General features: G+C 43.0%; 1 protein-coding gene across 1 annotated transcript in view; it reads left to right on the top strand.

Annotated features, from left to right (window-relative positions):
• The first annotated feature begins 229 nt into the window (after window positions 1–229).
• The window catches only part of LOC142785316 (fatty-acid amide hydrolase 2-like), a 79,769-nt gene continuing 63,915 nt past the window's right edge, over window positions 230–16,083 (top strand). Inside the window, exon 1 of the mRNA XM_075883754.1 lies at window positions 230–1,051. Coding sequence (XP_075739869.1) covers window positions 863–1,051 — 189 coding nt within the window. The 5' untranslated portion in view covers window positions 230–862. The remainder of the gene's footprint in view (window positions 1,052–16,083) is intronic.

Here is a 16,083-nt window from a genome sequence, read left to right on the forward strand (position 1 = left end):
ATGCTTTGGGAATAAGCGTGCTCCGAACCTTTCAGTAAAGATGACAAAGATGTTCTTTTGCCCCTTTCATGATTATTAGGATGGTGGCAGGCCACGCTGCCTCCGTGCATCACGAGATAAGACGCAGTGCGTGGGAGAGAAGTCGCCCTTATGACGCGCCTGGCCGCAGGACGCCGTCGAGAAGGCACGTGTGGAGTTTTACCGTGCCGCGCCCTCCCTCTTCGCTAGGAGAAGTGAGCGGGCCCCGGTACTGTCTCTCGGTCGTCCGCCAGTTTCGCCATCGTCTCTCGAGTGCTTCACTCGCCAGGGCAGCGGGAACGGCGTTCTCCTTCTCGTCAGCTGTGCTGCTTCTCCCGCTAGGCCGCTCTTCCGCATTTGATTTTCGGCCGCAGTGCCACCAGCTGACCTGCTTCGCCGTGCGGCTCGGGAAGAACGCCCACTCCCGGGGCCGTATCAGTATCTCTCCGAAGCCGGCGTGCCGCTGACGCGGAACACCGTGTACCGGCATCGTATCTGCCTGCGCAGGACGGCAGACGCTCAGTTGACGCGGTGCGCGCTTCGATGCTGGACAGTGCGTTTTCGAGTCCTTAAATATTCTTTTGGTGTGGCCGCTTGGACGATCGAGATCGTCTGTTCTTTGTCGACCGCATTTTCAATCGTCGGTGCCGGCATGCGCGTGCGCACGTCTGCGCGCAAAGTTATTTGAAGTCGGTCTTCAGTCGTGTGACTGGCTCCGATTGACCCACACACAAGCCGTTATCGCTGCTCGGGACTTGGTCCTTCGGCGCGCGCGTTTTGTGAACGTGTAGATTCCGCTGTTTGGACAATTGATTCATACACCGTCTTTCGAGTGAAGGGTGCGATGGCTGCAGTGTTGGCGACGTTGCGACCGCTGGTTTCCGAGATACTGATGCGTATGCTGGACCGTATCACGGAGTTGCTGCTGTTCGTGGCGAACTTGGCGCGGCGGAGACATCGAGTTCAGGGGACGCGCGATCCCTTGCTCCTCGCGCCGGCTGTGGTGCTAGCCGACGCCATACGACATGGTCGGGTGAGCGAGTGCATTGGCTCTTTATGGCTATGTCTTTTTTATGCGGATTTTGCCGGCACAGAAATGATAGGCACATCCTACACTTAAGCACACTGTTACCTTGTGTATTTAAATGGCTTTTGGCATTGCAGTATACCATGTTACATGAAACAGTCCTCGTGATAACGAACGTGCGCTGTCATATGTTAGTCATTGATGTGATGTCACTGGTGCAGCTTCATAACGCACAGCAGCTACAAAATAGTGGCTACCGTGTTGTCGGCGCCGCATAATCGGGTAAACAGCTTCAAGATCATGAGCATGCGGACGAGGCGTAAGTGGTCTCCGTACTAGAATTACGATGTACCGATAACACCACGCGGTGCCACAACGCCAGCATGTCATCGTGTTGGCAGTATACAGCATAGCGTCTTCTGTGAGGCCACTGCAAGCCATCTATTTCGCGCTTAGAATATTGGGAATACCTTAAAATTGAAGCTTATTAAGGATAGATCAGGTGTAGTCAGTAAACCAGATGCGTTATATAACGCCACAAGCAGAAAGTTAAGATGAATTCATAGAATAGCTACTACTACTAACGTGACTGCACTCTCAGTGATTGAGCACGACCCTGTAATATTTCTTCTACAAAAGTGTTTGTCTAGCCGTGGAGGTCTAGTGGCTAAGGTAGTCGGAAGCTGAGCCGCAGGTCACGGGATCGAATACCGGCTGCTTCGGCTGCATTTTTGGTGGAGGTAAAAATGCTTAAGGCCCATGTGCTCACATTTGGGCGCACGTTAAAGAACCACAGGCGGTCAAAATTTCCGGTGCCCTCCACTACGGCGTCTCTCATAATGATATGGTGGCTTTGGAACGTTAAACCCTGCATATCAATCAATTACAAAGCTTTGTGTCGGCACCATTGTGTTTGTTACCCTGTTAAACCTATGTTGTCCTTCAGTTGATTGTAAAGCCATAACGGCATTCCTTCACCACGTGAAAAAATGCACTATTAGCTTCACGCGCGCTATCGGTACACCCGTCTGTTGTGTTGCGCGACAGAAAGCCACTTTTACACGATGCAATGCCATATCAGAGTGAGAAAATGTTGAATGAAGGAAGCAGTGCTTCTCGGTTGCACACAAATTGGTGTAATTGAAACCACTGTGGAGCAACCGTTCCCCTGTGAAAACCTCGTCGATCACATTTGAACGCAGGCGCATGGCGAAGCGTTAACAACCAACTTGGAAATTCACCAGTGCAGTCTTGGCAATGAAATTTGGTTTGTGGGACTGAATTTAACTTTATAAAAAGCTTCTCTAAGAAAATACCGAGAGACTTGTTTCGTTTGAGAGACGAAGGATGTGTTAGAAAGGGAAAGAAAAGGACATTCCCAAATGAAGAGCGGCGATATCCGTTCAATTTTGTATATTACCAAGAGAAAAATGCGGCAGCAGGTAAGCAGAATAAGAAGTATTCGTAGTGTTTAACAAAAAGAGTGCGCTCAGGGAAAGTCTGCCTGGAAAAACTTTGCGGACGACTTTACGTGGGCATGCATGTGCTATCGGAACAACATGGTGCAGTAGAGCGTCCACATGAGCTAACTGATCGGCGTATGTCAAAGAGAAATCAATAACCGGAAAAATGTTCAGAAAGGAACTCTAGTGAAAGGAAAGGTACTGCTCAAACGCACGTTATCAACCGTATAAGGTCGAGCATAGGCGAAGTAGAGGTTGGACACCAATCTTCAAACTTACTTGCGCGCTCGAGAGAGTGGCTACAGCAGCCGTCGGTGACGTCACGCAAGAGGGCATGATCGAGAGGTTACTCTTTAAGACCTAAATAGCCGGCTTACGCATGATAAGGCTCTCCAACGCACCTTAACATGGAGTATTCACCATAAGACGCGTTTGATCATCCTCTTGTCTATTAACACTGTGTCCAGAAATTTTAATGTGCCCTTATAATCTCGATAGCTCAGCGAAACATGAGAGGGTTTGACTCCGGTCACAGATCAGGTGGCTAACTATTCATGCTCGTATATCTTCCACAGAAGTGACTGCTGCCAAATGAAGCATTATGAAAGTACGTCATGAAACTTCTGTCTTTATCTGCATTTTACGTAAAACATTATCCAAAATTTTTGTTGAGTGATTGGCCTTTCTATCATTAGGAAATGACACATAAGTTGTGTAACACGTTGCAACCATGAACCAAAAAGTAACTACGGATTTATTTGCTACTTGAGTCCTCAAAAAGGACGCATGGAATATTGAGTGGTCTTTTCTTGTTATCATTAGGCACGTATAGAATAGATGATGCACATTTTTTTGCTCAATACTGTGCCATCTCCACTGTAGCATTCGGATACTCCATTTATCATTAAACACGTAATAAGCGCAAAAATCATAGGCTGACATTGTGCTCACCCTATTTGGTTAAACACGACTTAAGCCAAGACATAGCTATTATGCGTCTTCAACAACGTTATAGTGCTTTGATCAAACGCTTAGGACAGTTTTGGCAATTGTGGTACCTGCTGCAAGGCTCGCCAACAATGTCATGGAGATATCAAGCAATGGAAATGCAATATGGTCAGGCAAATATTAGCGAGGCTTAATTGAGTGCATTTATTTTAAACTTTCCAGCATAAAAAGATAAGTGATCCTTAAAAATTAGAAGTCAAGCCAGGACATCATTGATCCCTAGGTCGATCTGATGAGGCATGATTGATCTATCTTGCAGTCATTTTTTATTTTTTGTTACCATATATTTCTATATCATTTCGTAGATTTCGTCCACGTATTCCTTCGCTCTCTGTACACATTCGCAGGCGAGCGTAGCATTGCCGGACAGCTTCGTAGGCCACGCGAAGTCGTTTTCGCTCGCTGGTAAACCAAGTGCTCCCATTACGCAATGCGGGCGTCAAGGCCTCCGAATAATGCGGCGACCGCTTACGGAGCATGAATTCACCCAACCCTTTCGCGGATAGGCGAGCCAAGCGTCTCGCGCGTTTCTGTTTTTTTCCTTCCCGCTTCGCGATAGTCCCTACAAAAGGACGCCATGCCTTTCAAGCTCGCGGAAGATGAACCTGCTCTTGAAACTGGCTGTTGCTTTTTTTTAACGGATACTGCAGGCCCACCATGGCCCTAGCAGGAGGGAAAAAAGTGCACTTGTAAAGGATAGAGATTTACACACAGTGCTTTGAAAGGAAAAATAAACAGAAGAAAGAAGGTGTCTGATTAGTAAGCATATATAGCTCAAAAGTAATAACACCTTGAACATCTTAAAAAGTGTAAGCGAGCGATACGCAATATTTACACAACAAAGCAACAATAATAAAGTTATATACACTCAACAATAATAAAGCAATATGCACACAACAAAGGAACATTCTTAACATAACCAAACATCAATCCCAAAGAGAGATTCGGGTGCACGTTGAAGAACCCCCGGCGGTCGAAATTTCCGTAGCCCTCCACTACGGCGTCTCATATAATCATATGGTGATTTTGGGACGTTAAACCCCACGTATCAATCAATCCTGAAGACGTTTGAATGCTTGTATACTTTGCACTGATCATATTGGCAGTGAGTTCCACTCGTTATTTGCGCCCTCGTTTTATTGCAATAGCAATTATATGGACGGTCTCGGCTGGTTTTATATGGACGGTCTCGGCGAAGGCCGGTCCCGCGGCCGAAACGTCAGTCCTTTACAAAACAATTTTTCCTACGTGCTTGATTTTTTTGAACTTTTACTTTCCTATGTTAGCACTTCATTGTTTATATATATATATATATATATATATATATATATATATATATATATATATATATATATATATATATATATATATATATATATATATATATATATATATATATATATATATATATATATATATATATATATATATATATATATATAAAAGCGAAAGAAGTGTGTACCTAAGGGCTCGTTTCTCCGTGTTTTTGACACAATATTTAGGATATATAACAGAAAATAATGCCAAGGAATGTATAGGGGAAGTTATCAGAACAAATGAAATGTAAATAAGAAAGAAAAGAGGGTGAAAAAATAACCAGCCGTGAGCAAGAAACGAACCTACGGCCTTCGAAAAACGCGTTAGATGCTCTAATCACTGAGCTATCACAGCGGCATTTCCTCCACCCACTTTTTTTTGGGTTTATATGTGAATTTAGATGTGGGAGTGTCAGTCAGCGCCCTCTGTAGCCAAGCGGTGAGTGTGAAACACTCTTTTATGCCCATGTGTGGCGTCACGTAGCACGTGAACTTATTACGAGCGGGCAGCTGACCAATAGTCTCTGGTATACAACCTAATGACACCATGTCTGCCAATACGAGATCCTCGTTAATGAATAAGGGAAAGAAGTGTGTACCTAAGGGCTCGTTTTTCCGTGTTTTTGACACAGTATTAATGAGATATAACAGACAATAATGCTAAGGAACGTATAGGGGAAGTTATTAGAACAAATGAAATGTAAATAAGAAAAGAGGGTGAAAAAATAACCAGCCATGAGCAGGAACACTTTTTTCCTATTACTTACACTTCTCTTATTACTTACACTTCTTTCTTATTTACATTCTATTTGTTCTAATAACTTCCCCTATACATTTCTTGGCATTATTGTCGGTTATATATATATATATATATATATATATATATATATATATATATATATATATATATATATATATATATATATATATATATATATATCCCAGAAAACTATTTCTCAGCATGCCCCTGCTCGTCACTTCAGCCACATCTCGGCGAGGCTTAAATGCAAAGACATGCACATACTTAGATTTTAAGGAGCCCAGGGGGTAAAAACTAATCCGCGCACTCTTAATACGACATGCCTTTTAAAATTCATGAACACTCACGTTTGGCCATGTAAAACGCTGATTTAAGCTTAGATGCGTCCATGCGATGCGCGAACGCCATGCGCACAGATTCCCTGTACTTTAGAGACACTTAGGAAAGAATAAATCGCATCATTGCAAGCCCGCATGACCACTGCAGGACCATAGGGAATCAGTTTGTGTTTTGTTCCCGAAAGAGTTGCTCGAGCGGATGGCTGTATACAGTTTCGACACACACCAGCAGAACAACAATCTCTGAAGTGATGCACTCGCGACCAACACGCATCGGCAATTGTAGTAATAGGACGGGCATCCTTGGAGCACACGAAACCACTCTAGACAAAGAAAAAGCCACCGTAAGATCGCGCCGCTGTCTTTACAGAAATAAACCTCGTCGACCGTGGAGACTAGTCGGTGCGCCTTTCATGCATGCAGTTTTTCTTTATAGCAAGAGGTGTGACACGAATTGTGCGGTACTGCTATATATACTCGTGCTTTCTCGGCTTACTTCTTTAATATTCTGTATACTTCTCTTGGCATTATTGTCTGTTAGTTCTCAATTATAATTTTTTCAAACAGAGAAAACGAGCTCTTAAATTTACACTTCTTTCCTAGGTATGCAGGGTTTCATATAGTGAGAGGAATGACAAACAGAAATTGAATTGAATTGAATTGAAGTTTATTTGTCCTGAAATTCTTACAGGATCGGGAGCAGAGGCGAAAGGCTATATAGCCTGACATGGGGCGCACTATCGATATGCACATGTGTTAGATTCTAGGCTTGAAGCAATCACTATAGTTGCTCACAAGAACATGTACGTCACATACCATATTTATATCGTGACGGGCTTTTCACTACAATATTTTTTTCTGAGCCATCGATTGCTACAGAGATTATAAGGGTAATGAATGCGGCATGGGCGGGGGTAAAAGGGTTAACACCATCTCAACCCCATCCCCGTCAACTGGCAAGTGCTCTACAGCCTGCCTTGCATGAAATTCGTGGCACATTCATGCAATCTAAATTACATAGTGGGTGCGTTTCAACATTCACACTGGAAGATGGAATTCAGGGAAGTACAGTGGCGAAGAAACAGAGACAGGCGGGATGCAATGGGTGTGTCTTCTTTTTTTTTTCCTGACAGTGACAGCTGTATGGCACATGCTCATGTTCTCATGCGCCATTTTAAATTGCGGTTGATGCGAATGCGCTGTCGCTTATACATAAAATATAAGCAGACCCGTGGATGCAGTTAGTGCAATCATGCCACGTACCTGCGATGGCTGTTGCTACGTACCTTCCTTGAACTGTCTGTGCAACCCATTACGTATACCTTGTGGAAACTTAGCTATCGCGCAACCGTAAGAAACATTTTCTCAATTTAAGTACATTTCATACGTGCTTGAAAAAAATGCTTTGATTCAACAGATTGTTCTACGACTAAACGTAACAAAACTATTGAAGTAATGTCTTCAAAAGTTGTACCGTTGTCAGTAAGCTAATGAAAAACACTGTCAACATGGAATTCACGCATTTCGGAAACGCCCTGTCGTGTTGTAGTCCACCCGTGGATCCGTTGAGGATGAGCAGTAGTCCACCCGCGGAGTGGACTACTACTCATCTGCCGCAATGTGTGTGTCGCCATCTATAGCCTTTTACGGACTGATCCATCTCTTGTGCAGTAGGAAATATTTTGCTCATAAGATTTTTGTGACGGTAAACTTTTCAAATGTCATTTGGACAGTATATAGGCCGTCCTATGACATGGACTCGCTTCTATGGACTGCTTCACGGAGACCGTTTCATAATCGTTCACGTTTAAGGCATCACTGCGATCGAAGGTGTGCGTTGACAACACAGTATGTATGAAAAATGCACGTAGCTTGGACGAAAAAGATGTTCAAGAAGCTTTATTTTTTATTCGATTGGTTTGTTTTTTATCCCGTCTTCAGCTCACGGAGTTTGAAGTTCTTTTCCGTATACTGTAATTACTGGCCTGATGACGTTCACTAACAATGATTTTCGCTTGCATGACGACAGAGATTGTGTGCTCGTTTTGACGTGACAGCGTTGAAAAACTTGTTTCGCAGAAATTTCGGTGTTGGCGAGGGCGTTGTTGGTTGTGAGCGAAAAATCGTCATCCTTTGCGCAACCCAGAAATCGAGAACAATGCAAGTGAAATTATAATAAATGATAAAAAAAACCGGAGCAGAGTATAGAGACCGAACTAGGGTTGTTGGGGGTCCGATTGAGGATCAAACCCGGGTCGTTTGCGTAGCAAGCGGATGATATACGACACAGCCACGCGTGCACTAGTCAAAACGGCGAAAAGAAGTTCCTCTGCTTGGAAATGCAGTGAAAGTAGCTTTTATTCTTCACAAACACACGCGTCCTGTATATCTGCTTCACAATGCAACTTGAAATGTTGCAGTAACAATGCGTGGTCAAGCGTTGCAACCAACGGTTGGTTGGTTTCAACAGCTTGGTGCGACCCACCAAGGGGAATTGGCCATGAATTGGATGGTGCCTTGCTTATTAAACCGATTCACTTCTTGAAGGAAAGAGGTTTCATTATGCAGCACAGGTAATGTTTAAACTTGTAGGATTTCAAAAAAAAACTTTGAAAGGAATAGCGTAATAAACACACACACAAAAAGCGTCTATGCCAAAATCAAGGGAATTTAGGTACGTTTAGTATTCCATTCTTTTAGACTCTCGTAAAGCTTTGTAACAGCGTAGAAAACGCTCCTGTGGCTAAAACCAAATGCGATTGCTCCAAATCACCGTAAGTCACAAGAGTAAGCCCAACTTTCGTAGGAGTTAATATGGTAGTCTTTTCCTTTGACTTTCAAATATTCGGCATGTCAAAAAGAAGTGCTGTAGAGATTCACTCTTATTACAGTGAAGGCATAAAGGCGACTGTGCCATACCCCACCTGTGAAGGTAAAAGTTCGATGAAGGGACTCGACAACACAGCCTTGTAATCAATATTTCCTCCTTTTGTGATGTACACCACCTGCTCTTCCAACGGAATTTTAGCTCTGGATTGTCTGATGAAAACACAGGATGTTTTTCGAAGTCATTGGCGATTGTACGTTTTTCGAAATTCGCTGCTGTGATATATTCAGACGTAGGTAAAATTAGGCAGAACATGACTATCAAAGAAAGATATAGCTATAGTGCATCTGCGTGCTCACTGTGAGCTAAACCTCTATGACCTGGTACCCACACTAGTCGAACGAGTCCCACATGTCTAAGAATTAGCGACTAGAATGCCTCTAAAGTGTGCGTGAAAAATTTAGTGCGCTTCAGTAAGGCAGCACAATCAGAGAGACAGCTGTTAGAACAGCCACCGCTGACAGACCTTGGGGCAATTTACGCAATGCTAGAAATATTGCGAGTAGCTCAGCTTTGTAAACATGGTAAAGCCGGGTAATCGAATTGAGAATGTCCAATCAAGAGAGGATCATGCGATTCCTACACCTGCCTTCTCTTCACGAACGGAAGCATCCGTCGCTATCACAACGAATGTTTCTAGATTGGCGAAATTATCTTCCAAAACGCTATTTAGATACTGATATGGTAAAGTTTTAGCATTATTAAGATATATGTAATCAGATTCAATTCTCATTTCATCTACAGTGTTGAGTACAAGTACTTCCCATTGGTGAACTTGTAAGGCGTCTAATAGTTTCTGTGCAAAAATAACTTTAGGGCTCTGCAATATAGATCACAAGTAGTTAAAAAATTGAGGCTTGCTAGATAACGAACACATACTGGGACCTTCTTTGAGGTAATGCATATATTTTTAAGAATTTTCGTACTGTTACAATACAAAATCATTTATTAAGAGAAGGCAGGGAAAATTCTTCATATAAGATGTTGTTGGCAACATATTTAAGTAGCCCCAGGCATAACCGTAGTGATTCGCGTTCTAACAGATTAAGTAGTCGAACTTTATTGGTCAGAGCACAAGGAAACAACACACAGTCGAATTCTAATATCGGTCGAATGCAGATGCAATAAATCATGACAAGCACGTTTCTACGCAAACCGGCCATAATTACTGAGCCTACGAAGCATTCCTACAACACGGGCTCCCTTAGCAGCCATGTTTTCTATGTGGCGACTTTAGTTAAGTGTTTTGGTGTATAGGTTACCCCTAAATACTTAAGTGACTTAACCTGAGGTATGGCATCTTGTCGGTACATTAGTGAAATTTGCACTGGGGCATCCTTCGTGAAAACTACAGTTGCGCTTTTGTTATTATTGAGTGATAAGTTAATATCGTCTAGCTACGTTCCCAGAATATTCATATATGCCTGCAGAAATAGGTAAAGTGTGTGAATGTCGCCGACGCAGCAAAGAATGCGATGTCATCAGTATATATATAGACCTGTACAACTTGCTGTATGGGAATGGTACATAGTAGTACATTAAATAATAAGGGTGATAGTACTGACCCTTGTGGCAGACCTCTCGTTTGCCTATATTTGGAAGAATTGGTACCAGTCTGTGGGCAGTAAAATTTTCTATCACTTAAGAAAGCATGGACCACGGCCACAAAGTGTTGAGGCAGTTCTCAGTTCTATAAGCTTTCGTGATACGTAAAGTTACCAAACGGAACAATATTCCTGATATTGAGCAAGCTGAATTTTACTTTTGAGATCAACGTGCGCAGACCAACCAGAGAAACCACGTCTGAATCAAATTTGACATGAGCTCAGTGTCATTTTCTCTGACATCCAATGATCTACACGAATATATAAAATTCTTTCGACGAGTTTTACTAGATTCGATGTAAGTGCTATGGGCCTGATAGTATCTAGGGTAAACCAAGCGCCTTGCTTTTAAAGACTATAGCCTTTTTTTGGGGTATTTAGACACAATATCGGTCTTTTTCTCTTTCTCTCTGTACAATTGTTTGTTTTTCCGCCCTAACGATACCTCAAACGGCCAACCCCATCCGCAGCGCCCACCAATATTGCTGAAGTTTCAGCGTTCATACTTGTGCGATTGTCAATTAAAAAAAATGGCCCCGTATCTACATGTTACACTGCAAATGTCGTCGAAAGACGGAAGTCTTGCGTCTAGAGAGAGTGAACAAAACTTTATTCGATGTTCTGCGCAAGAAAGCTGGTGAATGGTATTACGGAGATGCTGCGTCAGGGTGCCTCGAGCATGCAGCGGAGGCGAGTGAGCGCATGAAGTCACGTCAACCGTGAGACATGAGCGCTATTTGGAAGTTATCCTGGAAAACGATGCACGCGGCGTGCGTGCCCGTCTCTGAGGTGATAAGGTGTAGAACGGAAGGCGACGGGTAGGTGCCACCACCGTGCCTTCTTAGCAAAGAGTTGGAAACACTTGCCTTTTCGTGCAAGTGCTGCATGGTAAGCGCAGCGCGATAAACGCTATGGTCCTTAGAATTACTTATGTATGCCTTTTTTAGTAAAAAACACATACATAATATTGACGTGTTGTTACGGTGTCTCACATATGCGCAATATTTGCTTTTCGTATGACAATCGCACAAGTATTAACGCTGAACCTTGAGCAATATTGGTGAGCGCTGCGTATGAGAACGGCTGTTTGGTGTATCGTTTGGCCACTTTGGTGCCGTTTAGGGTACCGTTAAGTGTGGACAAACAGACAAATGTACAGACAGAGAGATAGACAGACAGACAGACCAAAATGTTTGCGTCGAAGGTCCCGAAGAAGGACTATCATCTTTAAAAGCAATTATTGGGCATATCTGAAGCACCATAACAGCACGAAAATATTTTGCATGTGTTTCTTTATACTAGAGAAGGGACAGATAAATAATTCTAAGGTCCATAACGTTTATCATGCTGCGCTGACAATGAAACGCTATGCTTAAAAAGGAAAGTGTTTCTAACGCTTTGCTAAGAAGACAGCGTAGAGAAACATACTATATAAAGAGTGGTCACTCGAGCCATTTCGCAGCCCAGGAAGATAGGCTTTGACTAACCGCAAGATGGCGCACCCATGCTCATTTCCCTCTTCTGTCACGACATACATTAGCCGCCTCAAGAGCTCAATGAAAAACTAAGTTTGGCCTCAAATTTTTGCAAAGAAGAAACTTTATTGATTTGTGCAATTTTCTACATCCACTTTACAACGTGTCTCACTGAAGACGTTCTATGCTTTACCACAAAAATAAGTAAAGTCCGACCAGAAAGTGTTGTTTTTCTTGGTTTATTTTGCAGAATGGGTACAAATTTGTGTGGTTTAGGTGTGCTGTAGATGTATTCTTTTCGTGCGCGGATGGGTGTGTAGGCTAGCGGTAAAGGCACTCGTTTTCGGCGCATGAGGGTCCCAGCATCGAAAAGAATAATTTTTGTCAATGCCTATTCCCTAAGGCCACGTAGTGGGTGCATAGCCGATTCGAAAAGGTTTCATGCACTGTGTTTAAAGTACGCAGAGCACCATGGGGGTAACGGTATATGTTTAAAGTGCGCACTACGAACAGGATGTCACTATCACGTTCAACTCATAAAGCCGAAGCTTTACTGTCCCGTAATTTTTTTAACAACTAATACTAATTCATCGTAGCGACGCAGGTGCATAATCACACCAAAATTATCTTGCCACATGGAAGCACTGTCGACTGCTCTTTTTTCTTAAGAAGAATTCGCAGTGTAAGCTGAAATACAGTAGCTTGCACGGGAGGTCTGGACTAAAGTTTTCACCGAGTTGAATTTTCTCGTGCTCCGAAGATTCGTGCCAATTGCAAAAATAGGCAGATCCCACTTACAGTGGGAATCCATGATATGTGAAGCACGAATGAGAAAGCTTCTTATGTCACTTTAAAATTACCGCAACTTTACGAGGCGGACGTAAATTATGCCGTATATAGCTTCTATGTTATGATTATCGCGTTCGGACATGTCATTTACCTTCGTCGTCTATTCACGTCCCACAATACCAAATTTAGTGTAAGTGACGCTAGTGAAACGGCCGTGAGCGCATTATGAGCGTGCTTTTAGTCATGTTCTTACATGACACGCATCTCATGATTGTCATGTTTGCACCAGCCATAACCTTCGTCATCCATTCACGTCCCGATGCCAAATTTGGTTTATATGATTCTAGCGAAACATCCGCGATGCAACATGGGTATGGCGTGTCATCACTTAAATGACGTGCATGCCATGATTTCCACGTTAGGGTCTGTCACCTATGTTCGCCATGCAGTCATATTATACCTTACCAGTTTTGCTGTATGTAATGTGAATGAAACCAGCGTACAAGCAGCAAGACCATGAAATGTAAATCATGACATTCACAACATTTTCATGTTATGACTAGTCACTAATGCTGGTTATACAGTCACGTTGTGCTTTACCCATTTCGGTATCGATAGCATTATCGAAATGGCCAGGAGAACTAAAAGTCATAGGCGAGATAGATAGATAGATAGATAGATAGATAGATAGATAGATAGATAGATACGCTCAAAGTCGCTGAACTTCGCTAAGAATTGCTTCGCATTTAAAATACTTGAAGCAAGCAGGTGCTCCAGCAGTGCCCCGAGTGCTCTAACTAGGATGGTGGCAGCGCCCCTCTCGAATAACCGGCGCATGCACAGATTATCTGCTGAGATCGGACACGCCAGGAAGCTCCTCAGAAAAAAAAAAACGCGCAAGAGCGTTCCTGCCGGTTGCTTTCCACGAGGCCAAGGCCACACACGAGGAAGAGAGAAGCAGCTTTCACTGACTTCTCCGGAATTTCGCAGCCACGTGTGTCGTCTCTCATGACCAGGCTAGCCACGTGCCGTACGATAAAGGTGGGCACTGAATGACAGAATTCCAACCGAAGTGGCTCACCTCTCGGGAGGGTGGCACGTGCCTCCAGGGCATTGCCTTCGTGAGGTCTCGATGTGATGGAAGGAAGTGTGCTTTTTGTGCCAGATGGTACATTTCCACGACTAATGGAGAAAGCTATCAATGGTTTTTCGCTTAACTGCTTGACAAAAATTTAATTTGTGCAGGATAAAACGATGGTCAATTATACTATCTAAACTCTTTTCAAAGTTCAAGGATACTATTTAAACGCTCAAGTATACTATAGTTTTTTTGTTTTATATTTTGAGCAACTTGTGATACCAATATTTTGGCTTTGACGTCAGTGCACATCAGAGTGTCATGTTCTCTCGTCTTTGATTTACACGGTAGACTAATAGATTCCTTAGCTAAATAGCCAATTGGAACTGGGCCACCTGCTTATTAAATGCACATTTGCTTTGTTAAGCATGAGCTGGCTACATTGCTGCGTACACTAAAGCTCACCATGTTTGTATACGCACAAATTTGACAGAACGTGCGCTGCCATGTGTCCATGGTTCAAGTGATGCACCCTGCAGTACTGTTTCTAAACAGAACTAGGCGCTTGCACACAAGGAAGGCAGATTTTCGACAACAGTGCGCAAGTCCACTCTTGCAAAACAAAGGAAAAGTATTGTGCAGTGGAGCAGGATGCCGTTTTAGCCTTCACTGAGTTGGCACCTGTGAAAAACAAAAGGATCTTAGGTTCACGCGTGCTGTCTGCCCACCTTGAAAACAATTCAGAAGAAGGCACAGCTTATTTGAAATACAACACGCTTCGTGATCCTTTCTTGTTGCACATTAACGCCGTCTGTTCAAGCGGATATGTCAAGGAGGAGGAGGAGGAGGAATAAATGAGGAAGGACTGGGAGGTTAGCCAGCGGATATGTCAAGCTTCAAATGTTCTCATATAGGTTCAGGCATCAAAGGCAAATACTTATCAGCTTCATCTTTCATCCCAGCGAATGCTACAAAATTGCACTCTTGATAATGATATGTAGAGCTTAATGCCCCAAAACGACCATAATATTTTGAGAGACTCCGTAGAGGAGGGCTCTGGACATTTTCACCGCCTTGGGTTTTTTATCATCATCATCAGTCTGACTACGCTTACTGTAGGGCGAAGGCCTCTCCCACAATCCGCCAATCAACCCAATCTTGTGATTTCTGCTGCCACGTTGCATACCTTCGAACTTTTTTATTTCATCAACCCACCCAACTTTCTGTGTCTCCTTCGTGCGTTTACCTTCTCTGAGAATCCAGTCAGTAACCTTTACTGACCAGCGGTTATCCTGCCTACGTGCTACGTGTCTGGTCCATGCCCGTTTCTTCTTCTTGATTGCAACTATCATATCCTGAACCACGGTTTGTTCTCTGACCTACTCGGCTTTCTTGTCCCTTGATTTTACACCTATCATTTTTTGTTTCATAGCTCGCTGCGTCGTTCTAAATTTATGCTGAACCCTTTTTGTAAGCCTCCAGGTTTCTGCTATTTAGGTAAATACAGGCAAGATGCAGCTGTTATATATATTTCTCTTTAGGGTTAGTAGCAGATTATCATTCATAATTTGAGAATGCTTGCCGAACGAGATACACCCCATTTTTATTCTTCTAGTTATTTCGCTCTCATGGTTCAGTTCCGGGGTTACTACCTGTCCTAGGTAGACGTATTCTTTTACAACTTCTAGCTCCTCTCCACCTGTCGTGAAGTGCGGTTTTCTGCCAAGACTGTTGTACATTACTTAGTTTTTTGCATACTATTTTCAGGCCTTGTCTTCTCATTACTGTGTTCAGTTCAGTAATCATGAGCTGTTTTTGTCCCCTAAGTTACTCACCAAGGCAATATCATCAGTGAATCGTAGGTTACTAAGATACTCTCTATTAAGTCTTATCCCAAACTCTTCCTAGTCTAGAGTCCTGAATACTTCCTGTAAACACATATTGAATAGCATTAGGGAGATCGTGTCTCCCTGCCTTACACCCTTCTTTATTGGTATTATGTCGCTTTCTTTAGGTAGAACTATGGTGGTTCTGGATCCACTGAAAATTTTTTGCTGTATGTTTATGGGGGGTTCTTTGATGCAATAGTGCCTGAAATATTGCTGATGGCTCAACTGAGTCAAGTACCTCCTCGTAATCTATGAAATCTATGCATAGGGGTTGGCTGTGATGCGCGAATTTTTCTATTACCTGACTAATAGTACGAATATTGTCTTTTTTGGAGTGGCCTGTACGAAACCCTGCTTGTTCTTTTGGTTCATTTTAAATGTCTAAAATTGCAGTCTTCGCGTTACATTACATTGAAATGATCTCCTGATAG

The sequence above is a fragment of the Rhipicephalus microplus genome, unplaced genomic scaffold (genome assembly GCF_043290135.1).
Source record: "Rhipicephalus microplus isolate Deutch F79 unplaced genomic scaffold, USDA_Rmic scaffold_21, whole genome shotgun sequence".
NCBI classification, from domain to species: domain Eukaryota; kingdom Metazoa; phylum Arthropoda; class Arachnida; order Ixodida; family Ixodidae; genus Rhipicephalus; species Rhipicephalus microplus.